The sequence below is a fragment of the Brassica oleracea genome, chromosome C8 (genome assembly GCF_000695525.1).
Source record: "Brassica oleracea var. oleracea cultivar TO1000 chromosome C8, BOL, whole genome shotgun sequence".
NCBI lineage: Eukaryota > Viridiplantae > Streptophyta > Magnoliopsida > Brassicales > Brassicaceae > Brassica > Brassica oleracea.
Genome location: NC_027755.1, coordinates 29,807,797 through 29,829,311, shown reverse-complemented (window position 1 = coordinate 29,829,311; position 21,515 = coordinate 29,807,797). Strand labels below are relative to the sequence as shown.

General features: G+C 35.2%; 4 protein-coding genes across 4 annotated transcripts; 1 reads left to right on the top strand and 3 right to left on the bottom strand.

The window, feature by feature from the left end:
- Positions 1 to 1,602: 1,602 nt before the first annotated feature.
- On the bottom strand, positions 1,603 to 7,488 carry LOC106309985. The gene is made up of 2 exons (XM_013747169.1): positions 6,647 to 7,488; positions 1,603 to 1,767 (listed from the first exon to the last, which is right to left on the bottom strand). The coding sequence occupies exon 1, from the start codon at positions 7,318 to 7,320 to the stop codon at positions 6,670 to 6,672; it is 651 nt and encodes a 216-aa protein (XP_013602623.1). The 5' UTR covers positions 7,321 to 7,488; the 3' UTR covers positions 1,603 to 1,767; positions 6,647 to 6,669.
- A 5,218-nt stretch (positions 7,489 to 12,706) lies between these two features.
- LOC106312382 (methionine--tRNA ligase, chloroplastic/mitochondrial) lies at positions 12,707 to 15,776 on the top strand. Its single transcript, XM_013749887.1, has 10 exons — positions 12,707 to 12,988; positions 13,198 to 13,491; positions 13,580 to 13,747; positions 13,855 to 13,979; positions 14,105 to 14,198; positions 14,386 to 14,484; positions 14,627 to 14,807; positions 14,889 to 15,160; positions 15,246 to 15,374; positions 15,457 to 15,776. The coding sequence occupies exons 1-10, from the start codon at positions 12,707 to 12,709 to the stop codon at positions 15,640 to 15,642; spliced, it is 1,830 nt and encodes a 609-aa protein (XP_013605341.1). The 3' UTR covers positions 15,643 to 15,776.
- Positions 15,777 to 15,780: 4 nt separating this feature from the next.
- Positions 15,781 to 16,934, bottom strand: LOC106312383 (CASP-like protein 4C1). Its single transcript, XM_013749888.1, has 3 exons — positions 16,547 to 16,934; positions 16,306 to 16,441; positions 15,781 to 16,086 (listed from the first exon to the last, which is right to left on the bottom strand). The coding sequence occupies exons 1-3, from the start codon at positions 16,765 to 16,767 to the stop codon at positions 15,865 to 15,867; spliced, it is 579 nt and encodes a 192-aa protein (XP_013605342.1). The 5' UTR covers positions 16,768 to 16,934; the 3' UTR covers positions 15,781 to 15,864.
- A 903-nt stretch (positions 16,935 to 17,837) lies between these two features.
- LOC106309715 (ubiquitin-conjugating enzyme E2 14-like) lies at positions 17,838 to 19,481 on the bottom strand. Its single transcript, XM_013746818.1, has 5 exons — positions 19,374 to 19,481; positions 19,142 to 19,244; positions 18,729 to 18,826; positions 18,550 to 18,650; positions 17,838 to 18,255 (listed from the first exon to the last, which is right to left on the bottom strand). Exons 1-5 carry the CDS (start codon positions 19,417 to 19,419, stop codon positions 18,100 to 18,102), a joined length of 504 nt encoding a protein of 167 aa, XP_013602272.1. The 5' UTR covers positions 19,420 to 19,481; the 3' UTR covers positions 17,838 to 18,099.
- Positions 19,482 to 21,515: the final 2,034 nt, after the last annotated feature.

Below are 21,515 nucleotides of genomic sequence, written 5' to 3'. Positions count from 1 at the left end.
TTTAAAATTCCATCCAATGAAAGTGACTCTCACTTATAATTATATCAAAACTTGCCACCATCAAAAACAATATATCAAAATTTGCTACCACCAAAAACCTTTTTTTTGATAATCCGGATATCCAGACACCTTACATAATCCGACTAGCGCCTAAGTACACTTCACAGAAAGTATTTTGGGGTCGCCAATTTCACCTCATGTTAATTGATGGTGGCTACACGCAGGGCTAATAATTCTCTCAAATATATTATTTTGAGTTTTGTCCCAAAAAGATTTTCTAAGAAAATGACCAAAATGTTTCATTAAAGATGCAAAAAACTCTTATGCTCTAAATATATAAATACAAATAAATAAAGAAAAATTTCAAATTATTTTTTTAATATTTTAGCTCTTATTTTAGAATTTTTAAAATTTTATTTTCTTTTTAAAATTTGACATTTTAATTTAGATCTTATTTTAAATTTTTAATATTTTATTTTATTTTTAAGTTTGAAATTTTAATTTAAATTTTTTTGAATTTTTAGATTTTTTTTTAATTTTGTTTTGAATTTTTTACAATTTTTTCTAATTTCTTTCGAATTTTTCTGTATTTTTTTTTTAAGAAACCGACATGTCATCATTTTGACATGTAAAATGAACAGTACCGGTTGTGTTTGAACAAGAAAACGTCTTTGGGGGTTTATTACGGTAAAAATGTCGAAGGTTTAAAATGTTAGTCAAAAAAATTCAGTGTTTAAAGTGTTAGATAATGATAATCTGAGTTTTTAAAATGCAATTTTCCCGTTAGTAAAGTAAGTTGGTTTGTCCACATTGTTGACTAAGCCAGTGTTCAACAGAAACTTTCAATGTTGCTTCTCCCTCGATCTCCTGTTTTCAGTCAAACATGAGCAAAACGCATTTATAAAGTGGCTAAAATCACACAGGCAATGATATTCTACAATGATTACATTACATTGTTCACATAGCGTCATATTGACATTGCTAATATAGAATCATTAACATTTGTTGGTCAAAACTATAACCAATAGTATATGCAGTGATGAGTTTTGATCTCATTCAAGAACAATATTTGACTGGTCACGACTAGAATAAACAAATAGTGACACTTGTTTTGGATAATTAGCCACATACTGTCGCCGCCTACCAAAAAGGCAAGATCTACGAGATCCTTCATATTCTTAACCTGATTATAGAAATCAAAGACATTGCACATATATAATTCTTCCAGTTCTTGGATCGTCATCATTATATATTAAATATAATTAACAAAAGAAAACTATTTTGTTTTTGATTACGTGAATTAGAAGTTGTTGGCAAAAGAAACATCTAGCTTCGATCCAATTTTAGGGCTTAGAACAATCACAAATTGAAAACTAAATAATTTACGCAAAGTTATACTCACTCCGTTTTACGAATAACGTCATTTTATAATTTTAATTGTGTTTATAAAAAAATGTGACTTTACACTTTTAATTCAAATTTTTTAAATTAATATTCCGAGTTTAAGTTCATTATCATCTATACATATTAACTACTTAGGCCGATCGAGACAAACATGCTCAAGGTCTGCTCTGGTTATATGTAATGCACGATCTCAAACAATCCAACGCAAACAGTCTTGATCTTATTCAAACAATTCTTCCACCCAAAAACCATATTAATAACAATCCTTGATCACAATTCATTAGGGAATCAAAAATAAATAATAATAATAAAAACTATTTTTTTGTATATTGAAAATTAAAAAAAAGTCAAAAATAATGAAAAATATTGGGATGTTAGTGAATATTCACTTTCGGATAATATCTTGATTGATATTACATATTCCCATATGTGGTTGTTAGTATCTTTGGAGATAGAGATGTATACCTTGTCGTACACGACAAGCTAGGACCGGCTTATATGTATAAAAGACGAGTAGGATTCTCATTGTAACATTATCACGTTAAATACAAGAGTATTATCAGACCTCATATGGTATCAGAGCGCTAGGTATGTCAGCCGACGGCAAACAGATTGAAAGCAAGATGGAGGGAGCGGTGAGCAAGATCGTGACGTCTCCATACGCTTTGTCATCTAAGGATGATCCAGCAAATGTGATCACACAAGTTGTCTTCAATGGAAGAAACTATGATGAATGGGTAAGGAAGGTGAAAACCGGACTTCGAGCAAAGAAGAAACTGGGTTTCATCGATGGTGCAGTGAAAGCACCGCAAGAAGGATCGGAAGAAGAAGAGGACTGGATGACCGTGAACGCCATGGTGACATCTTGGATCTTTAACACCATTGAACCAAGACTTAGGTCCAGCATCACACATCGTGAGATAGCTAAGGATCTATGGGAGAGCATCAAGGCGCGTTTCAGTTCAAGAAGTGAAGTCAGAGTTCAGCAACTGAAAGAAGAATTGATGAACTGCAAGCAGAGAGATATGTCGCTTGAGACATACTATGGAAAGTTGCAAGTGATTTGGGAAGATCTCTCAAATTATGAATACAAACCGGTGTGTAGCTGTGGAGGATGCAAGTGTCAAGGGTGCACATGCGATTTTGTGCGTCAGCTCGAGATGGCACGAGAAAGAGAGAAGCTACATCAGTTCTGCATTGGTTTGGACGCATCGTTGTATGGGAACATACGAACGGCTATTGTGAACACAGAACCACTTCCCAGTGTTGATCACGCCTACTCCATGGTGGCAAGAGAAGAACAGATGCGATTCTCTGACCGTGATCGGGTGAAGGAGGCAAGAGGAGAAGCAATGGCTTTTGCAGTGAACACACCTCGGAACAATAACAGAGGAGGTTACTGTACTCATTGCAACAAAACCGGTCATGACACTGCAGGGTGTTATCAGCTACACGGTTACCCTGAGTGGTGGGTCGAGAAATATGGAAAAGGACGAGGAGGTAAGACTTCTCAACAGGGAAGTGGAGCTGCTCCAGCGAGAAACAAAGGAAGCTACGGGAGAGGAGCAACTGTCAATGCAGTCTCTCACGTAGGACTTTCAGCTGATGCCCATGAAGTGACCGGATTAACAAAGGATCAGTGGGACAAGCTGGTAAAGTTGCTGGGAGAGAAAACAGAGGAGACACGGCTAACTGGGAAGAACTGTAGAGATGATTGGATAGTAGACAGTGGTGCTTCTCATCATATGACAGGGATGGTAGATGGCTTGTTTGATATACATACAGTTGCTCCATGTCTAGTTGGATTACCAAATGGGAAATTAGTGATGGCTGACCAAGAGGGAAGCGTCATTCTGACTAACAATCTTACACTGCATAGTGTACTTTACGTGAAAGAACTGAAGTGCAATTTGATCTCGGTTTCACAACTCATTGATGAGCTGAATTGTATTGTTCTGTTCTCAAAAACGTGTTGTCTATTACAGGACCTCACGCTGATGACTCCGATTGGAACGGGTAAAAGACGGGATGGCGTCTACTTTCTTCAAGGAGTGGAGTTGGTGAGAAGAGTGAAGAAAGTAGGTGCAAAGGAGTCGCTGGAGCTGTGGCACAGGCGACTTGGGCATGCATCAGATAAGAGAATAAGGCAATTGCCAGTAGTTGAAAGTAGTGGTGTTGAGTTTTCAGTTTGTGATATTTGTTTTCGAGCAAAACAGTGTAGAAGTGAATTTCCTTTGAGTATCAATAAAAGCAAAGACATCTTCGAGCTTATTCATGTTGACTTGTGGGGACCTTACAGAACAAAGAGCCTGTGTGGATCTTACTATTTTCTAACCGTGGTTGATGATTTCTCAAGAGGTGTCTGGGTGTTTCTCTTGGCAGACAAGAAGCAGGTTCAACAAACACTGAAAAATTTCATTGCTTTAGTATCACGGCAATTCAACAAAGATGTGAAAACGGTACGTTCGGACAATGGAACAGAGTTCACGTCCATGAAGAATTTTTTTTCTTCAAACGGCATAGTTCACCAGACCTCGTGCGTTGGCACACCACAACAAAATGGGAGAGTGGAGAGGAAACATCGCCATATTTTGAACATCGCAAGAGCACTTATGTTTCAAGGAAAGTTTCCTACTGAGTTCTGGGGAGAGTGCGTCCTTGCTGCAGCTCACCTAATTAATAGAACTCCCTGTGAGATTCATAAAGGAAAAACACCATACGAAGTCATCTTTGGTTCTGCACCGAAGTATGATGAACTGAAAGTTATTGGTTGTCTAGCATATGCACATAACCAGAAGAGGAATGGAGACAAGTTTGCTAGCCGTAGCCGACGCTGCGTCTTTGTCGGGTACCCATACGCTAAGAAAGGATGGACACTATTTGATCTGGATAAGCATGAAATTTTTGTATCTCGAGACGTCACTTTTATTGAAGAAGTTTTTCCATATTCTGAAGTATCTACGTCTTCCTCGTCTAAAGATGCTCTCTATGAAGGAAATCAATTTGCTGACTATGATACAGTTTAGTTTCTGGATGACGATGATATCGTTAATGAAACAGAGAAAAGTGGTCTCGACTTGGTGGAAGAAAACCATTTCCACACTGAGCAGGCTGAAGCTTGTCAAGATACTCTGGCAGAAGACAGAGAAGACATGAATGAAGAAGAAAACAAGATAACAGAAGTAGAGGTGTCAAATGTTACTCAACCAGAGATAGAAGAAGATGTAGTGGTCGTCACAGAGCAGGCAGACAACGAACCAGTAGTAGATGAGACACCTGTAACGGAGCTAGGAAGAGGGTTGCGTGAGAAGAAACCTCCCACACGTTTGCAGGACTATATTTTGAACACTGTCCTACGAAATGAGGATCGTGCTGGTGGTGAGTATGAGTTTGAATTCGATTCACTATATGGGATAGAGGAGTTTCTCTCGTGTGATCGTTTCTCACCTGCTCATACTGCATTTTTAGCCGCTGTTACCAAAGGAGTAGAACCAAAATCTTTTGCAGAAGCTATGCAAGACGAATGGTGGAGAAATGCAGCTAGCTTTGAGATCTCGGCTCTAGAAGAAAATGGTACCTGGACGGTTGAACATCTTCCTCCTGGAAAACACGCAATAGGATGTAAATGGGTCTTCAAGATTAAGTACAATGCTGATGGTACTGTCGAAAGATTCAAGGCGCGTCTCGTAGCACTTGGGAATAAACAGGTTGAGGGTTTAGATTATTTTGAAACTTTCGCACCCGTCATTAAAATGACAACAGTGCGCATGTTCCTGAAGATTGCATGTGGACGAGGCTGGGACTTACACCAGATGGACGTTCATAACGCGTTTTTACACGGGGACTTGGATGAAGAAGTTTTTATGAAACTACCGCCTGGTTTCCATGCTCCAGAAAAGGGTATGGTGTGTCGCCTACGCAAGTCTTTATATGGTTTGAAGCAATCGCCGCGTTGCTGGTTTGCAAAGTTTGCAAAGGCTCTCTTTGATTATGGTTTCGTCCAGTGTGGAGCTGATCATTCACTTTTTTCTTTGATCACACGGAAGAAGGAACTTCATGTTTTAATATATGTTGATAATCTAGTTTTGACAGGGAGTTCGAATGAAGTTGTTCAGGAATTTAAGTCTTATCTAAGTACATGTTTTCACATGAAGGATCTTGGAAAACTTAAATATTTCTTGGGTATTGAAGTGGCACGAAGCCAGGAGGGGATATTTTTGTCGCAGAGAAAGTATACGCTTGATATTCTAGCTGACGTTGGTTTTCTTGGTGGTCGGCCTGTCGAGTTTCTTATTGAGCAAAATCACAAATTAGCCAAGTCTGTCGCTCAGCCCTTGTCTAACCCGCAACAGTACAGGCGCCTAGTTGGGAGGCTGATCTACTTGTCAGCAACACGTCCAGACCTCGCCTACGCGGTCCACACTCTTTCTCAATTTATGCAGCGACCAACTCAGGAGCATTGGGATGCTGGACTGCGAGTAGTGAAGTATTTGAAAGGGTCTCCTGGACAAGGTATCTTGCTCAAATCAGACTGTGATTTTCAGCTTACTGCTTGGTGTGATTCGGATTGGGCAGGGTGTCCGATAACAAGAAGATCTCTTAGTGGATGGCTGGTTCAGTTGGGAGATTCACCGATCTCATGGAGGTCTAAGAAGCAAGAGGTGGTCTCTCGTTCATCTGCTGAAGCAGAGTACCGCGCGATGGTGGAGGCATTGTGCGAGCTAAAGTGGATAAAGAGTGTTCTCTACACTATGGGTATTGATCATCGGGAGGCGATGAATTTGTATTGTGATAGTCGCTCAGCTCTTCATATAGCTTCTAACCCGGTTTTCCATGAGCGTACTAAACACGTTGAGTTGGACTGTCATTTCATTCGTGATGATATACAGCGGGGTGTAGTACGAACGAAGCATGTGTCTACGTTGAATCAGTTGGCTGATATTTTCACAAAAGCACTTGGCGGAAAGGTGTTTCGGTCATTTCTTTTCAAGTTGGGCATTAGAAATCTACATGCTCCAACTTGAGGAGGGGTATTGGGATGTTAGTGAATATTCACTTTCGGATAATATCTTGATCGATATTACATATTCCCATATGTGGTTGTTAGTATCTTTGGAGATAGAGATGTATACCTTGTCGTACACGACAAGCTAGGACCGGCTTATATGTATAAAAGACGAGTAGGATTCTCATTGTAACATTATCACGTTAAATACAAGAGTATTATCAGACCTCATAAAAAAGAAGAGGGCCAGTTCAATTATACTAGTGAGCCATGGCAAAAGGAGGGCAAGAACTGTAATTAATAGCTTTCTGGTGGGGCATTACTAGCATCGCCGTGTGATCCATGAAGTCTTTCAAAGCCACCACCGCCTGTAAAATTACCTTTAAGTCCTCCGCCGCCGCAAAACCTTCACTTCCGGCGTTTCTCACGGCGTAGACGTAAAACGTTAAGCATCCTTTCCTGAACTTGAACCTCGCCATCTCCCAGTTCTTTAACTTTCTAATCATCTTCTTGTTCACTTCACCGAGCGGAATCTCCGACGGCCATAATCCTCCATCCGCCGCCGCGACCGCCGTCTTCATCGCCTCGGATTCGAACACGAAGACCACTACTTTGGAATTTCTTGTTCCTAGTCCGAGGGTCAGTGTGTGCCATGCTTGGTGAGCTAAGATCGTGAAGTTTGTCGGAATATACGCCGCCGTGGAAAGAAGCGGAGGTGATGAGGGAGAAGGGAGGGAGAGGAGTTTTAGGAGCTCGAGTGTTCTTGCTCGCCGTATTGTGAATGATTTGACTATTATCTGGCCGCCGAACTTCAGACCTTTAACGTCGGAGGAGGGTTTGAAGGAGATGTCCGGCGAGGATTTGCTATCTTTATTTTTCTTCTTCTTGCTTTTCTTCTCTTTTTCTCCCATGCCTGTTGAAGCTCTGTTTCTTTCTTGCTTTCTTGTTGTTTCTCTCTTTGGTTTGTGTTTGTGATTAGAAGAAGAAGTCGGTGTAACTTTGGTTGGTGCTTTTGATTGAGCCTCTCTCTCTCTTTTTATTATTATAATTTTCTGAATTATATTGTTTCTTGATTTGTATAACTTTTTTATTTCAACATCATGAGACAGGTATCAGGTTCCGAGCAGTTTAATTGCAATTGTTTTTTTATAATAACATGTTTATTGTATGTCTCTTGGTTAGAATTCTCAGCGTAATATAAAATATGGTCTCTTAGTTTTTAGCTAAAACAATTAAGAGATATTCTTTAGATAAGAGATATAAGAGACGTCTCTTAGTTTTTTTTGTTAAAAATTAAGAAACCATATCTTATATTACGGTAAAAAACTCAACCTAAGAAATCTGCGATAAAATAAGAAACCATATCTTATATTACGGTAAAAAACCCAACCTAAGAAATCTGCGATAAAAATGCTCTCAGTCTTTGCTACGACCGGTCATACAGCTGCTACAAATGATCGCAAAGTTTGTTTATTAGCCAACAAATGCAGTAAATGCGATTTGTTTGCTTTTTTTTCTAGTCTCCACATTTTATGGAGGTTTTCAGTTAATCATTCATGGATTCAGGTAACTTTACAATGTAAATAATATGGGTTCATGTTGATATAGTAAATGAGTTGAACTAGCTCGTTCACGCAAATGCTATATCACTAGACAACTAGGTCAGAAACCTGTAAAAATAAGAAACTAGCTGAGTTTCGTAGCCAACAAGAAAACTAATTTAGTTCAATGAGAGTAAGGTTACCAAAGTATTTCCAAATGAAGTAACAATACTATATACATTAACCGTTTTGAAGAAAAAAAATTATAAACATCTTGACAATATTCACTATAGTAGCATCAAATAAATATTAAAGCTTTCCATCCTACCGTCGCCGACACTGTTTAATATCTGTCTTGCTGAATTTATAGCGCACCCCAATATTTTCATATCAGTATCAGACTATCAGTTAACAATATTATCACAATTTCAACTGGCATTCCCAATGTAGTACCATACGTTCCTTATATGTAACCAAAGTTAAAAAGTTCTCGAATTTCAATGTAATTTGCTAATTAAAACTATATAATTATTACATAATCAACATTATTACAACTTAGTGTATATAGAATACTAAAACATGTTTATTTTTCTTTTTTTTCTGAATATCAAGCCAAAAACCGTAGTTTCATATCAAGCGTCATTCGATTATGTGACCTCAAAACGTTGCTAATGGTGATTTTCCTGTTGAGTTAAGAATACTTGGTAACATGTTTAATTTAATTAAATTAACGTGTTTATTTTCTTAACTATGTCATAATGAAAGTCTTAAAATCAAATCTCACAAGTAGCATAATGAGTGTCTAAATATAAACCTAGTAAGTACAAAACAGCGAAGTAATATAGTTGAATTTTAAATAGGCCTATTAATGTTGCCATATGATATGAACGTGACATGTATATATTTCTTTTCAAAGAAAGTTGTGTTTGTACATTGCTTAAGTACTTGAATGAATATAGGTGAAGTCCCGATCCCATCCTAGTATGATATGAAAAAACATTAATTACATGCAAGACTAGCGAAGCCTCCCTCTCATGTTTCATCAAATTATTGGCTTGCACCGTCTCGGAAAAATTATCTTTGACGTTACTTAAAAGCATGTTTCAATCGGTAATCAAAGTAACTAGTCTGGAACAGCATAGCGAAAAGTCTGCACCATCTTATTTTCATAATAAAATAAATTACAGCACTGCATTTGCATCACTAGTATGAAGAGTGATTTATGATAGTACAATATTCTAACTACGTATTTGCCGTAGATGTATTTGGAGCTTCTTTCGTAAGTATGTATGGAGAAAGAAAGATAAAAGCGTGATGTATATATGTTTGTGACATTAACAGTTCTTTCAGTATTCAGGAATGAAAAAGAGAAAAAATGAAAAAAAAAAGGAATAAAGATTTGATGGTGAAGCTGGTAATGATGGCACCAAATGTCTCACACATGACAGGTATATGAGTGCATCCATTAAAAGCATATTTCCACAGCAGCAATTAGAGTGGCTCCACAACTTTGCTTTCTCTAAAGTGATGCATTATCAAAACTCAATTTCTTATTCTGGATTTTGGATAATATAAAGTATATGACATTAGTATACTTCATGTCACATGTATCATCGTATAATATTTGAGTGTATGTATATGTTGTAAATCTGTGGTGCAACACAAACAGATGTACACCAATTTCGGTTTCAAATTTCGGTTTCAAAATGGTATGTGGTTACAAACTTACAGTTGAACATTAAAAGGCTTGTGAAGTTCTTTTCTATGATAAAAAAAAATATGTATGTTCATCTGCAACACAAGACATGCTCAAATATCAATGGGACCAAAACAAAAACAAAGAAACAGAGGATTTTGTCAGTGTGATTTATCACTTTGTATCACCCAATGTTTTTATTCTTTTTCAGTCTGAGAATTCATTCAAAAGGAAGGTTTCTTTGAATTGATGGGTTCCTTTCCGATGGCTTTCTGGACGAGGCCGGCTTGCTCTTTGACATAGAGTGTAGGAACCGGTGGCAGCAGCACCACATAGAAAAAATGAAGTGGTTCAAAACCACGGGTGAGACCCCATCCCGTCGAGTAAGACCGATTCACAACTAAACATACCTTGACAAAATATATAGTATTGAATATTTTTGGATGTTATTAAATTGTTTTTCAGAATTTCTTGGTATCCATAAAAAATCGATAATATCTCAGCTTCTAGTATTTGATGGTTTGTGTGGGTGATTTGACTATTTATGTTATCAAATATGTTTATTTTTAGTTATTTGTATTAAAATATTTAGATTTAAACATGTTTAAACTGAACTAGTGAAATAATAAATGATTACGATGATACTCTTAATGAATCAAATATATCTAATTAACATTATTATATATGTTTTTTATTTTTCCTTTTTTTAGGTTTCCTTTTCTTTATTTTTTTCAAATAACCAATTTGAAAAAGAAAATTTATAACTTTTAAAAAAGAAAATATCTTTTATATATATTGTAATCATAATAAGAAAAGTTCACAAAATAATCTTGATTTTAAAGTAAAGACATAATTTTCCCTTCTAAAAGATAATCTTAAACAACATAATATATATTTTAAAATTATTAAGCATTTTATTTAAATCAATCTATATCTCAAATTATTACAAAATAGTTTAAATAACATAAACTAAGATATATATTTAATGAATAAAATTTAATTTAATCATTCTTTTTATTTAAGTTCCCTATTATATTTTCAAATAACATATTTGATAAAGAAAATATTAATAAAACTTAAAATGAATAGATTTTTTATATATAATGTGATTTCATAAAAAGAAAAGTTTAGAAAAATACTCTTGATATTAAAGTAAAGAAATAATCTTCTCATTTAAAATTTATCGGTTATGTTTTTATATAACTTTGTACCTATCATCACTTGGTTTTTATAATTTTATTTTTGAAAATTAACATTTACTAAATTACTAAAAATCAAAAATACATGAACAACCAAACTAATGCAATGAATACAATTAATACGATTTGGTTGAATTAGATTATAAATAGTTATAGTTTAATTTGATGGAATATATGTAACGCAATATACCCACAAAATAAGTAACTAGACCCATCCAAAGTTTTTATGCAAAGTCAAAAATTAAATTAAAAATAATATATTTTTATTTATAGAAATATTTTTATACATATAAATTATAGAACGATTCAACATGTTACTAAATAAATATGAAATTCTCAAATAATATTATAAATATATTAACCAAATATCAAAATTAAGTATTTTGTATAACTATATATATATGCATAATTAAGTATTTGTATAACTATATATATATGCATAAGGTTTCAAAGGACTACCATTGTTATATTTATGTATGTAACTTTGAATCATCAACACTTCAGTTTATTTTTACTATTTGATTCTCAAAACAACATATATTAAATTGTACATAATTTTACTAAAATGTATAATTACAAATACAAATATAAGAAAATAATCAAACTACATGAAAATAACAAAATTAATCAAAATATTAATCTTTACAACAAAAATATTATAGTTTGATCGGAAAAATAAATGTTATCTAATATATCAAATAGTAACCAAACATTTGAGATACTATAGATCTAAAACTATATGTATAATTAAAATAACATATTGTTATTTAAAATAAACCATGCATATTGATTACAACATAAGTAGCAGAATAATTATAAATTATAAATAGATTATTATAATGTATTTACTTTATAATATTTATATCCGTGCATGAGTACGGAAAAATCACCTAGTAATTAAATAATTTGTAATATTATGTAAATGAAGTTAAAACAAAAAATAATTACAAAATCAATAAGCAAATTTGTTGAACCTCGAAAATAATGCATCGATCATTAATTCATTACATGAGATGAGACATATATGACATAATAAGCAAAGATGAAAGGTTATCCCCTAAACATTACTCTCTCCATTTTATAATATAAGATGTTTTGAAGAAGATTTATGTTTCAAATTATAAGATGTTTTGACAGTTTTAAGGTACATTAACTTTATTGGAAACTGGTTGACCAATAATATTTTACTATATTATTTATGATTGGTTAATATATTTTAAATTTGTGCTATTAATAATATTATATTCTAAAAATAGCTCTAAAAATGAACAAAATAGCCTTTTTATTTTTAAATTTTAATTTTTAAAAATTTGAAACCATATCCCAAAACTTCACCCCTTAACTCTAAACCTAAGTCTAGATTAGTTAACCTTTGGGTAAAAATATATTTTTATCCTTTAATAAAATTTATTTTGGTCATTTTCTTCATTGGGGATTATTTTTGTGAAAATAAACTAAAAAAAATTATCCTAGAAATTTTTTTATATATTTATTTGTTGTTCGTTATTCTATCATGGAGTGAAAAATATAATAAGATTGGAACATTTTGTTTCGTATTACATTTTATTCCATTTTTTTATTATTATAAAAAATGGAGTTTTATATTGGAGAGATAGCTTATGTGTCTAAACAATAATTCTCCACCACCTAACCTAAAGATTTCTTGAACATTAAATATTACTAATCGGTTAAACATTTTCTTTGGTATACACAAGTTGATGTGGCATATTCACTCGATTGAACCGGTTTTGTTGGTTTTGCTTTGGTACCAATACCATAACCTAATTAGCGCTCGAAATCGCTTGTTCCCTCCTCCTATCTCTTCTTCTTCTTCCTCTTCTCCGGCGAAGGTATTTCGTCAATGGCGGCCAGGTTAAACACTTCGCTTCAAAACACCCTCTCTTTGTTAAACCCATTTAATACTCTCCTCACTAAGAAACCATTCTCTTCGAGAAACAGCTTCAGATTCTCCAAAAAGCTCCCTTCTTCCCCGAGGAGAGCTCTCTACTGTACTTCCACCCTCGAAAGCCATGACAACGCCGAGACTTTCGTCCTCACCACCCCGCTTTATTACGTAAATGCCCCTCCCCACATGGGCAGCGCTTACACCACCATCGCCGCCGATTCAATCGCCCGTTTCCAGGTGTGTGGTCTCTGACCTCTCTCTCTCTTGGGTTCTTGTAAAGTTTCAATCTTTTGCTGTTGAATTGTTAGTTCATGTGGTGGGCTCTTGTAAAGTTTCAGTTTTTTTGCTATTGTACCTCTCTATCTCTCTAGGGTTCTTGAGAAGTTTCAGTCCTTTTGCTGTTGAGTTTTTAGTTCATGTGGTGTGTCCTTGTTTGTTTTGTGTAGAGGCTGCTTGGCAAGAAGGTTATCTTTATCACCGGAACAGATGAGCATGGTGAGAAGATAGCTACCTCAGCAGCTGCTAACGGACGCAACCCTTCCGAGCATTGTGATCTCATTTCTCAGTCTTATCGAACTCTTTGGAAAGAACTCGATATAGCTTATGATAAGTTCGTCAGAACCACTGATCCTAAGCATGAAGCTATCGTGAAAGAGTTCTATGATCGAGTTTTCGCGAACGGGGATATATACAGAGCTGATTATGAAGGTCTTTACTGTGTTAACTGTGAGGAATATAAGGTTTGTTTCTTTAAATTGAAGAGTTAATTAAAGGGTTTATACTTTTTATGGTTTATAAGTTTTGGATTGGTTCGAATTCTCTCTGTAGGATGAGAAAGAGCTGCTTGAAAACAATTGTTGCCCTGTTCATCAAATGCCATGTGTTGCCAGGAAAGAAGATAACTACTTCTTTGCTCTATCGAAATATCAGAAACCTCTTGAAGAAGTTTTGTCTCAGAATCCTCGTTTCGTGCAGCCTTCCTACCGTCTAAACGAGGTGAGACACAGTCTTCCTCTGAAGCATTCAAGTATTAGTTGTGGACCTTTAGTGATACACATTAGAGGAGTATTTAGCCCAGTCTGTTTTAATCCTTTTTCTAATAGGTGCAAACATGGATAAAGAGTGGCTTAAGGGATTTTTCAATTTCTCGAGCATTAGTAGATTGGGGGATTCCTGTTCCTAATGACGACAAGCAAACCATATATGTTTGGTTTGACGCTCTACTAGGGTGAGTTTCTTTTCTCTTTTCCTTACAGTTAGTGCTTAAGTCTTCATTTGTCTCCACACATTGATGTACAGGATATTGTATCAAACTTTAAGATTAAACTCTGATTCTTTCATCTTTCATTACAGTTACATATCAGCTCTAACAGAGGACAATGAGCAACAAAATCTAGACACTGCCGTTTCATTAGGCTGGCCTGCTTCATTGCATTTGATTGGGAAGGTATAGCTTATGACTCACTATCAACTCTAGTGATATTATTATTAGGATTCACCTTCAACATTATAAGCTGATTATTTTCTGGAAACAATAACAATCACATGGTCATTAAATGTAATTTCTGGAATCAGTAACATCCTTCCCACATGTGTTTCCAAATTCATGCATTTATATTTGTCTTTCCTATCAGGATATTCTAAGGTTTCACGCTGTCTATTGGCCTGCTATGCTAATGTCTGCTGGTCTGAACCTTCCAAAGATGGTGTTTGGTCATGGATTTCTCACAAAGGTACTTAACCACAAAAAAAAAAAGAAACTCTGCATAGAGTTCTTGTTCTTGCCAACTTCTTTTAGTCTATTTACATGTTATGTAAGAGATATCGGATTTGTCTTTTCTGATATCATTGCTTCTGTGGTTTGTCAAATCATAGGATGGAATGAAGATGGGGAAATCGTTGGGGAACACTCTAGAACCTTTTGAGCTGGTTCAGAAATTTGGACCAGATGCTGTTAGGTACTTCTTCATCCGGGAGGTTGAATTTGGAAACGATGGGGACTACTCAGAAGACCGTTTTATAAAAATTGTCAATGCACATCTCGCCAACACAATAGGTTTCTTCTAACTCTACTAAAACTAAAACTCTTCGAGTCTTGTTTGGTTTTCTAAAAATGTTTATTGCAATTTCTCTTCAGGAAACCTCCTAAACCGTACTCTTGGCCTTCTCAAGAAGAACTGTGAGTCCACTTTAGTAGTAGATTCCACCATTGCAGCCGAAGGAGTTCCTTTGAAAGACACAGTAGAGAAGCTGGTTGAAAAGGCACGGACAAACTATGAGAGCCTGTCATTATCAACGGCGTGTGAGGCTGTGTTAGAGATTGGGAATGCGGGAAACTCCTACATGGATCAAAGAGCACCTTGGATGCTTTTCAAACAAGGTGGTGTCTCAGCAGAAGCTGCAGCCAAGGTCATAAAACAAGAAAACAAGGATTTGTTATTTTGGTTAAGAGGATCAAGTTAGTGACTGGTTTTGTCTCGCAATTGATTTACAGGATCTGGTGATTATACTGGAAGTAATGAGAATCATAGCGGTTGCGTTATCCCCCATTGCTCCTTGTTTAAGCCTGAAGATATATTCACAGCTTGGGTTCTCAGTTGATCAGTTCAATAGCATAACATGGGTAACAACAAACGAGATCTACTGTCATCTGATTTAAACTAAAAGCTTCATGCATTTGATTGTAATGGTTTTTGTTTCTTTAGGATGATACCAAGTGGGGAGAGCTAAAGGAAGGTCAAGTTATGGCGCAAGCTAGTCCTGTTTTTGTAAGAATCGAGCTGGATGCAGCAGAGAAAGATGAAGAGGAGAAGAAGCCAAAGGATAGTAAGAAAAAGGGTAAAGCTAAGGTCAAAGCAGAGCAGCAACCTCAGACTATAGCAGAAGCTTAAGCCAATCTTATGGTTTCGTTTTGTAGCTTGAAGCTTTAAAACCTTCTCATGATTCAATTCAATTCAATGTTTCATCAGCTTCATCCACTGTAAACTGAGACTTCATAGATCAAATTTGTTATCTTATATATATATATATATATGGTAAAACTCCAACACATCAAGTCCATAACACAAATGTAACAAACTGTTTTTTTTTTCATTAAGAATCACTCAATACTACTAAAGGTGGAAACGAGAGCCTGTAATGAGAAAACAAGCAACTCGAAAACCAGATAAGCAAGAAGAGAAGGCAAGGAACAGAAAAGCAGCAAAGCCTAAGCCAATGGCTACATCTGACTGCAAGCAGAAGGCTTTGTTGGCCGTACACGTGTCACCTCCCCTCATCGTTCTAGCTAATGCTGCTGCAGCTGATCCTGCCGATAGCAACAGGTAAGAGAACACCTGCCGATACACACTTTCAACCTCATGTCTTGTCTCTTTTACAAACTAATTAACTAATTGGGGTTAATTAAAAATCTAAGTTGAGAATAAAATAATTAAACTCTAATTAGATAACTGTAAGCAATCATTGAGACAGCATGTTTGCCTTTGACTAAGTAGTATGCAAATCTAAGCTTTATAGAATTGATCTTTTATTTAATTAATCAATCAATCAATCACCTGGTCGTGACCAAAGTCGAACCACACTTGAAACGCTTCAGGCCATAACGTTGTTTCTCTTGAAAATTCCCAAACGCAAACTCCCATTTCGAACACGGAATATATCGCCACGATCGCGTTTGCCACGAACGCGAATCTGTAACCCAAAACGCGATTCTGATCTCAGTTTCAAAATTCCAAATTTGATTCTTCGATTTTTTTTTAAAAAAAAATTGAGGAGCTGAGAAAGGAGAATTCGAACCTGAAAGCGTCGAAATCGTACCAGTGAGGGGAACCGGAGCCGCGGGAATTGGTGAGCATGAAGACGGCCGAGGCGAGGGAGAAGGAGAAAGAGGCTAAGCGGAGGAGGAGGATCAGTGAATGGAAGCGACGGAGCTTCTGAGCCGCGACGGTGGAGTGGAAGTGAGTACGGTCTCGGTAAGTCGGAGATTCGCCGTTGCGGAAGTCATGCGGCGAGCGCATGGCGGAGGAGAAGATCAGAGGAGTGGCTAACAGCGATGATGATGATGAGGAAGAAGAGAGACAGGACTCATGAGAAGTGCGGCGGTTTTAAAGTAGTTAAGTTGGAGTCACGAGTCATTAGGGAGAGAGAGAGAGATAAGGAAGAAGAATGAGAGGGAAAGTGATGCGAAGAAAAGAGATATAGCTTGATAACCGGTTGGTACAATGTCGCTTTCTTGATTTTTCCTGGTTTAATATTCTTGGTTCGGTTTGTTGCAACGTTGTAACGGTCCCAAACCATTAAATGTAAATGAGCATTTTTGGTAATGTTAAGTGGTCAGAGACGCTGCATTTTGGAAAGGTATTTGAAATTAAAACCCCGGGTTTCACATGATAATAGTAGGCGTTTCTGACGAACCAATTAAGAGAGTAAAGATTTGTGTCACTAAATGGATTAGGTGCACAAAGGTAATAAATTCAACAAACCCTCTTGTCTCTTTGTAAAATGTTTTGTTATAGAAACTGCTGTCGAGTAATTAATGCCGGAGTCGTTAAAGAAAGTCTGAAAATGACGTTTGAGCCATCGGAAGACTGAACCGGAACTGACCTGAAATAATCTGATTTGGTTTGATTTCAGATATAGACATGATACCAGCGCACTATTACATGTAGATATCGGTTCGGTTTTCGGATAATATTCAAATCGGTTATTTTAGTGTCCAAAAGATTGGATATCATAAATATATTCTTGGTATTTTAAATGCATTTATAATTTCATATTTTTTTTTATAAAATTTCAGTGTTTCGGTATTTCAAATATATTATAGTATTTTGGATATTTTATTCGTATTTCAAATGTATATAGGCTTTCACAGATTTCCGAATATATTTTCACGTAATATTTAAAGTTCTCATATATATATATTTTTTATATCCAAAAGAAATTCAGATAATTTCGGTTTAATTTCTAAAATTAAGAACCGAACACTCGAGCCTAATGCTACTTTCACATGAAAATCAACGATTAACAAGACCAAAAATGTTGATATATTTTGGTTTCCTATAGATATATATAATCGAGAGTTATGATATCAGATAAACAAATTAAAAAAGGAATGTGAAAACGAATCCATTAACGAGAGTAAGATTATAATCCTAAAAGGTGGAGTTGATTTGATTCCACCACAATATTCCAAACCTTAAAGCCATCTCCAAAACCATAAAAAGAAAACAAGCTTTTGAGCACACAGATTCATCCGCCTGCTACTTGATGATTGATGCTACTTACGTTCTCTCTCTCTTAGCTTAGGATCGAAATTTCTACAACACATAAAAACGCCAAGAAGAGATGGCTCATAGCATCTCTTGCGATTTTCTAACACAGCGACTCACTTTCTTCCTAAACCCTGCTCTGTTCTCTCTCCACTCTTTTGCAGCTTCCACGTTCGCTGGTGACTCATCGTTTGGACTCGAGAGCATGGATATGATACTCAACATAATGGTTTCTACCTGCATCATACACAACAACCCATTATATCTCACTCATATGATCCAACAAACAGATCCATAGATACTTGAAAAGCAACTGGCACAAAAAAGCTCAAAAAATCAAACAAATCCAGTCTCATTCTGCACAAATGCAGGGAAAGCTATATATGATGTATTCGAGGAATAACAAGTTATATAGATGACCAGAGAAACTCAAACCCGTAAATTGACTTAGACAGTTAACCCTGCTAGCAAATTACCAGTGTGCAGAAGCTACTAAACTGGTGAGAAAAATAAATAAAACAAATGGCTTACCGTATGGACAGGTGTCCAACGTTCAGAGGCAAGCTCGTATCCATTAGGATCATCGCCAGGATGATGAAGAATCGATATGCAAACTTTCCCATCAGAATAAACTGTAGTTTCAAATGTAACATAAACCATCAGGAAGACTCAATCTAAAGAGAGAGTTAATATTCAGAATAAGCAGTTACCATTGGGATGCCACATCTCCGAGGTGAACCTCACAGTTGGTGGGAGGTTAGGATATTGCTCTGGAAATGTCATAATTGCATTAAAGAATCCCCCTTCACTACAACCAGAGAACAAAGTTTCAATGCCAAAGAAAAAATCATCAAAACAGTTTAAAATCTAAGCTCACATAGCATAAGCGTAACACAGATAGATAGCACAACAGAACCAACGAAGTACCATAATGTAATGAAACAACAAAGCAAATACAAAACAAAGATTCAATATCACAACGGAACCAATCAGCTAAAGCAAATTCAATATATCAATAAAATACATCTTGATCTAAAGAAACAAACCAAATCAACACACAATCTCCAATTCCGTAGAGAATCAAATAAACTCTATGTTGAATCAAGAAGATAGAAAGACTCACTACAAAGTATCGGGAGGACCCATGATCGAGACGCTCCACTGAAAGACGTTACTCTCGTCGACGAGACCAGCAGAGAAACCATCAACCGGGTTCTTGCACAGATCTGCAAACAAAACCAACAAAATTAGGTTAACGGAATCGAAATTCAGCTCAATCAAAACCAATCAATTCAGAAAACGCGAGTTCGAATTCGAAAACCCTAGAATGAATCGAATAAAAGAAAGAAAGAGACGTTTGAGCTGTTGCTGGAGAAGAAGGCTTGCTTGATTCTTCTCCATCGAGAGAGAGAGGGAGAAAGCTAGATTCGGGGGGAGCCAAGGATTTTGTTTGATGCTTAGACGTTTAGGGATGCCCTATTTATATATTTCCAAGAATACTTTTTAGTCTTTTCTAGAGAATTACTTTCGATTTTCTTATTTTAAAGTTTTAATGGAATATTGTAGTGAAAGGAAAATATTTTTTCAATGGAAGAGACTAAAAAAGGAAAATCTCCAATAACTATTAGAGATGCACAATTATATTTAGTTTTTTTTATTATTAACCTATTAAGCTATATTAAAATTTATATTTTTATTTTTTTATAACGTGTGGATGTTATTGTAACGCTCATGGCATCTCCAACCAAAAAACCGAATTTGGTGTTGAAATTACACCAAATTTTGTGTTTTGGTGTTAAACTTTATTTTCCATCTCCAACCATTACACCAAATTTTACACCAAACAATATTTTATATATATATATTTTTTTAATTTTGATGATTTAATACAATAATTATTTGTGATTAATTATATTTATCACATATAAGTTTATATTTATTTATTAAAATTCATTAATTTTATATTTTGTTTATTTATATATTTTTCTTTTGTTTTAGTTAATTTGTATACTTTATTTATTTTATTTAAAATTAGTCAAAATTAAAATTTTATACATTTAAAGTGAAAAGCATTTTTCTTTGTTACAATTTAATGTAACTGATAACTCATTTAATTATATTATTAATTAAATATATATACAATATTAGTTTAATGTTAGTAATATGAAAATAAATTAAAATAATTATATTATGATATATTCATTTTAACTATAAGTTAAAACTAATTAATAAAACCAATCTATCTATAACTAAATAAAAATAATAAAATACATTATTTTAATATTTGGTGTTATGAATATTCTATACCGAATTTGGTGGGATTGTGTCATTTTTGGTGTTCTATTGGAGATAAAACTACACCAAATTTAGTGTTTTGGTGTCCCATTGAAGTTGACATCAGAACACTTGGACGTTGTTGTCAGTGGATTCTATGCAGTTTATTATATATATTTTATCTTCGTCTAATGATCAATGTGTTGCTTTTACAAAATTAATAAAATTTATTTACTAATCATATAGGCATTTACCAAAAAAAATATTCTGATAAGTCATAAATTTTAAAATTATTTTAGTTCAAACACGCTTAAATCTAAAATTCTATTATAAAAAAAAGTTATTTAACAACATAGATAATCAAATCAATTATTTTAAACTTTGCTAATTACCATCAGGATGTTTCACTTGTATTCTACATATATAATACTAAAACAAAAATTTACGTAGAAAGATTTCAATGTCAAAAGAAGCACAAGATTCAAAGATATCGGTTAAAGGATGATGATCTTATGTGGTTTGTGCGAAAGAGTGTTGGCTGAAAATAGCGAGATAGATGGATTTTATTTGTCGATTTACATTAAGTTTTCTTCTTTGATCAAAAGTCTAATCGAGTGCGGATAACAATGATCATTGATTGGTTATATCGTTTTATTTCTTCCATATTGCATACAAATATGTTTTGTAACATATTCTAGTGAATAGAAGAAACATTTGTCTGAAACTAAGAAGATTTTGTTGAGAAAAAAAAATAGATAAATGTCGAAAGAACAGAACTACTAGAGTTTAGCAATATCATCACAATAAATACTACTGAATTTCTATATTTTAGTTTACATAGAGGCAAAAAGAATTGTTTTATTTTGTTCGAGGTTTTGAGTGTCCAAACTCGGGCCTGCAGGGCCATGGCGCTTGGTTCCAGGACATGAGCAGATTCGGAAGCATCCATTGTTTCCATGGCCAGAGCATATCCAGTTTTTACAGAGTAGACTCCTGACTTGGTGTGGCTCCAGCAGTACCTGTTTCCACGAGAGGATCGCGTAGGTTGAAGACTCTGGATGAGGGGGATATCCTCGGGGGCCACTAGTTCTCGCAGGAGGTCTAGCTTCCAAGCTCTCGAGTTTGGCTCCAGCAAGTCGACAACTCGGAGTGCGGGGTTGAAAGAAGGGCCGCAAGGAATGGCTGGGCGCGCCGGTTTTGTGGGAATCCAAGGGTCTGCCCAA

Excerpts from the sequence above, each read along its gene's own strand:
- LOC106309985 (XM_013747169.1), bottom strand. The coding sequence starts at position 7,320 with ATGGGAGAAAAAGAGAAGAAAAGCAAGAAGAAGAAAAATAAAGATAGC.
- LOC106312383 (XM_013749888.1), bottom strand. The coding sequence starts at position 16,767 with ATGCGCTCGCCGCATGACTTCCGCAACGGCGAATCTCCGACTTACCGA. Across the intron at positions 16,442-16,546 it reads TACGATTTCGACGCTTTCAG|ATTCGCGTTCGTGGCAAACG; the intron begins GTTCGAATTCTC and ends TTTGGGTTACAG. Across the intron at positions 16,087-16,305 it reads TCGACTTTGGTCACGACCAG|GTGTTCTCTTACCTGTTGCT; the intron begins GTGATTGATTGA and ends GTGTATCGGCAG.
- LOC106309715 (XM_013746818.1), bottom strand. The coding sequence starts at position 19,419 with ATGGAGAAGAATCAAGCAAGCCTTCTTCTCCAGCAACAGCTCAAAC. Across the intron at positions 18,827-19,141 it reads GGTCCTCCCGATACTTTGTA|TGAAGGGGGATTCTTTAATG; the intron begins GTGAGTCTTTCT and ends CTCTGGTTGTAG. Across the intron at positions 18,256-18,549 it reads GTTGGACACCTGTCCATACG|GTAGAAACCATTATGTTGAG; the intron begins GTAAGCCATTTG and ends TGTATGATGCAG.
- LOC106312382 (XM_013749887.1), top strand. The coding sequence starts at position 12,707 with ATGGCGGCCAGGTTAAACACTTCGCTTCAAAACACCCTCTCTTTGTTA. Across the intron at positions 13,980-14,104 it reads TGGTTTGACGCTCTACTAGG|TTACATATCAGCTCTAACAG; the intron begins GTGAGTTTCTTT and ends CTTTCATTACAG. Across the intron at positions 15,375-15,456 it reads AGTTCAATAGCATAACATGG|GATGATACCAAGTGGGGAGA; the intron begins GTAACAACAAAC and ends TTGTTTCTTTAG.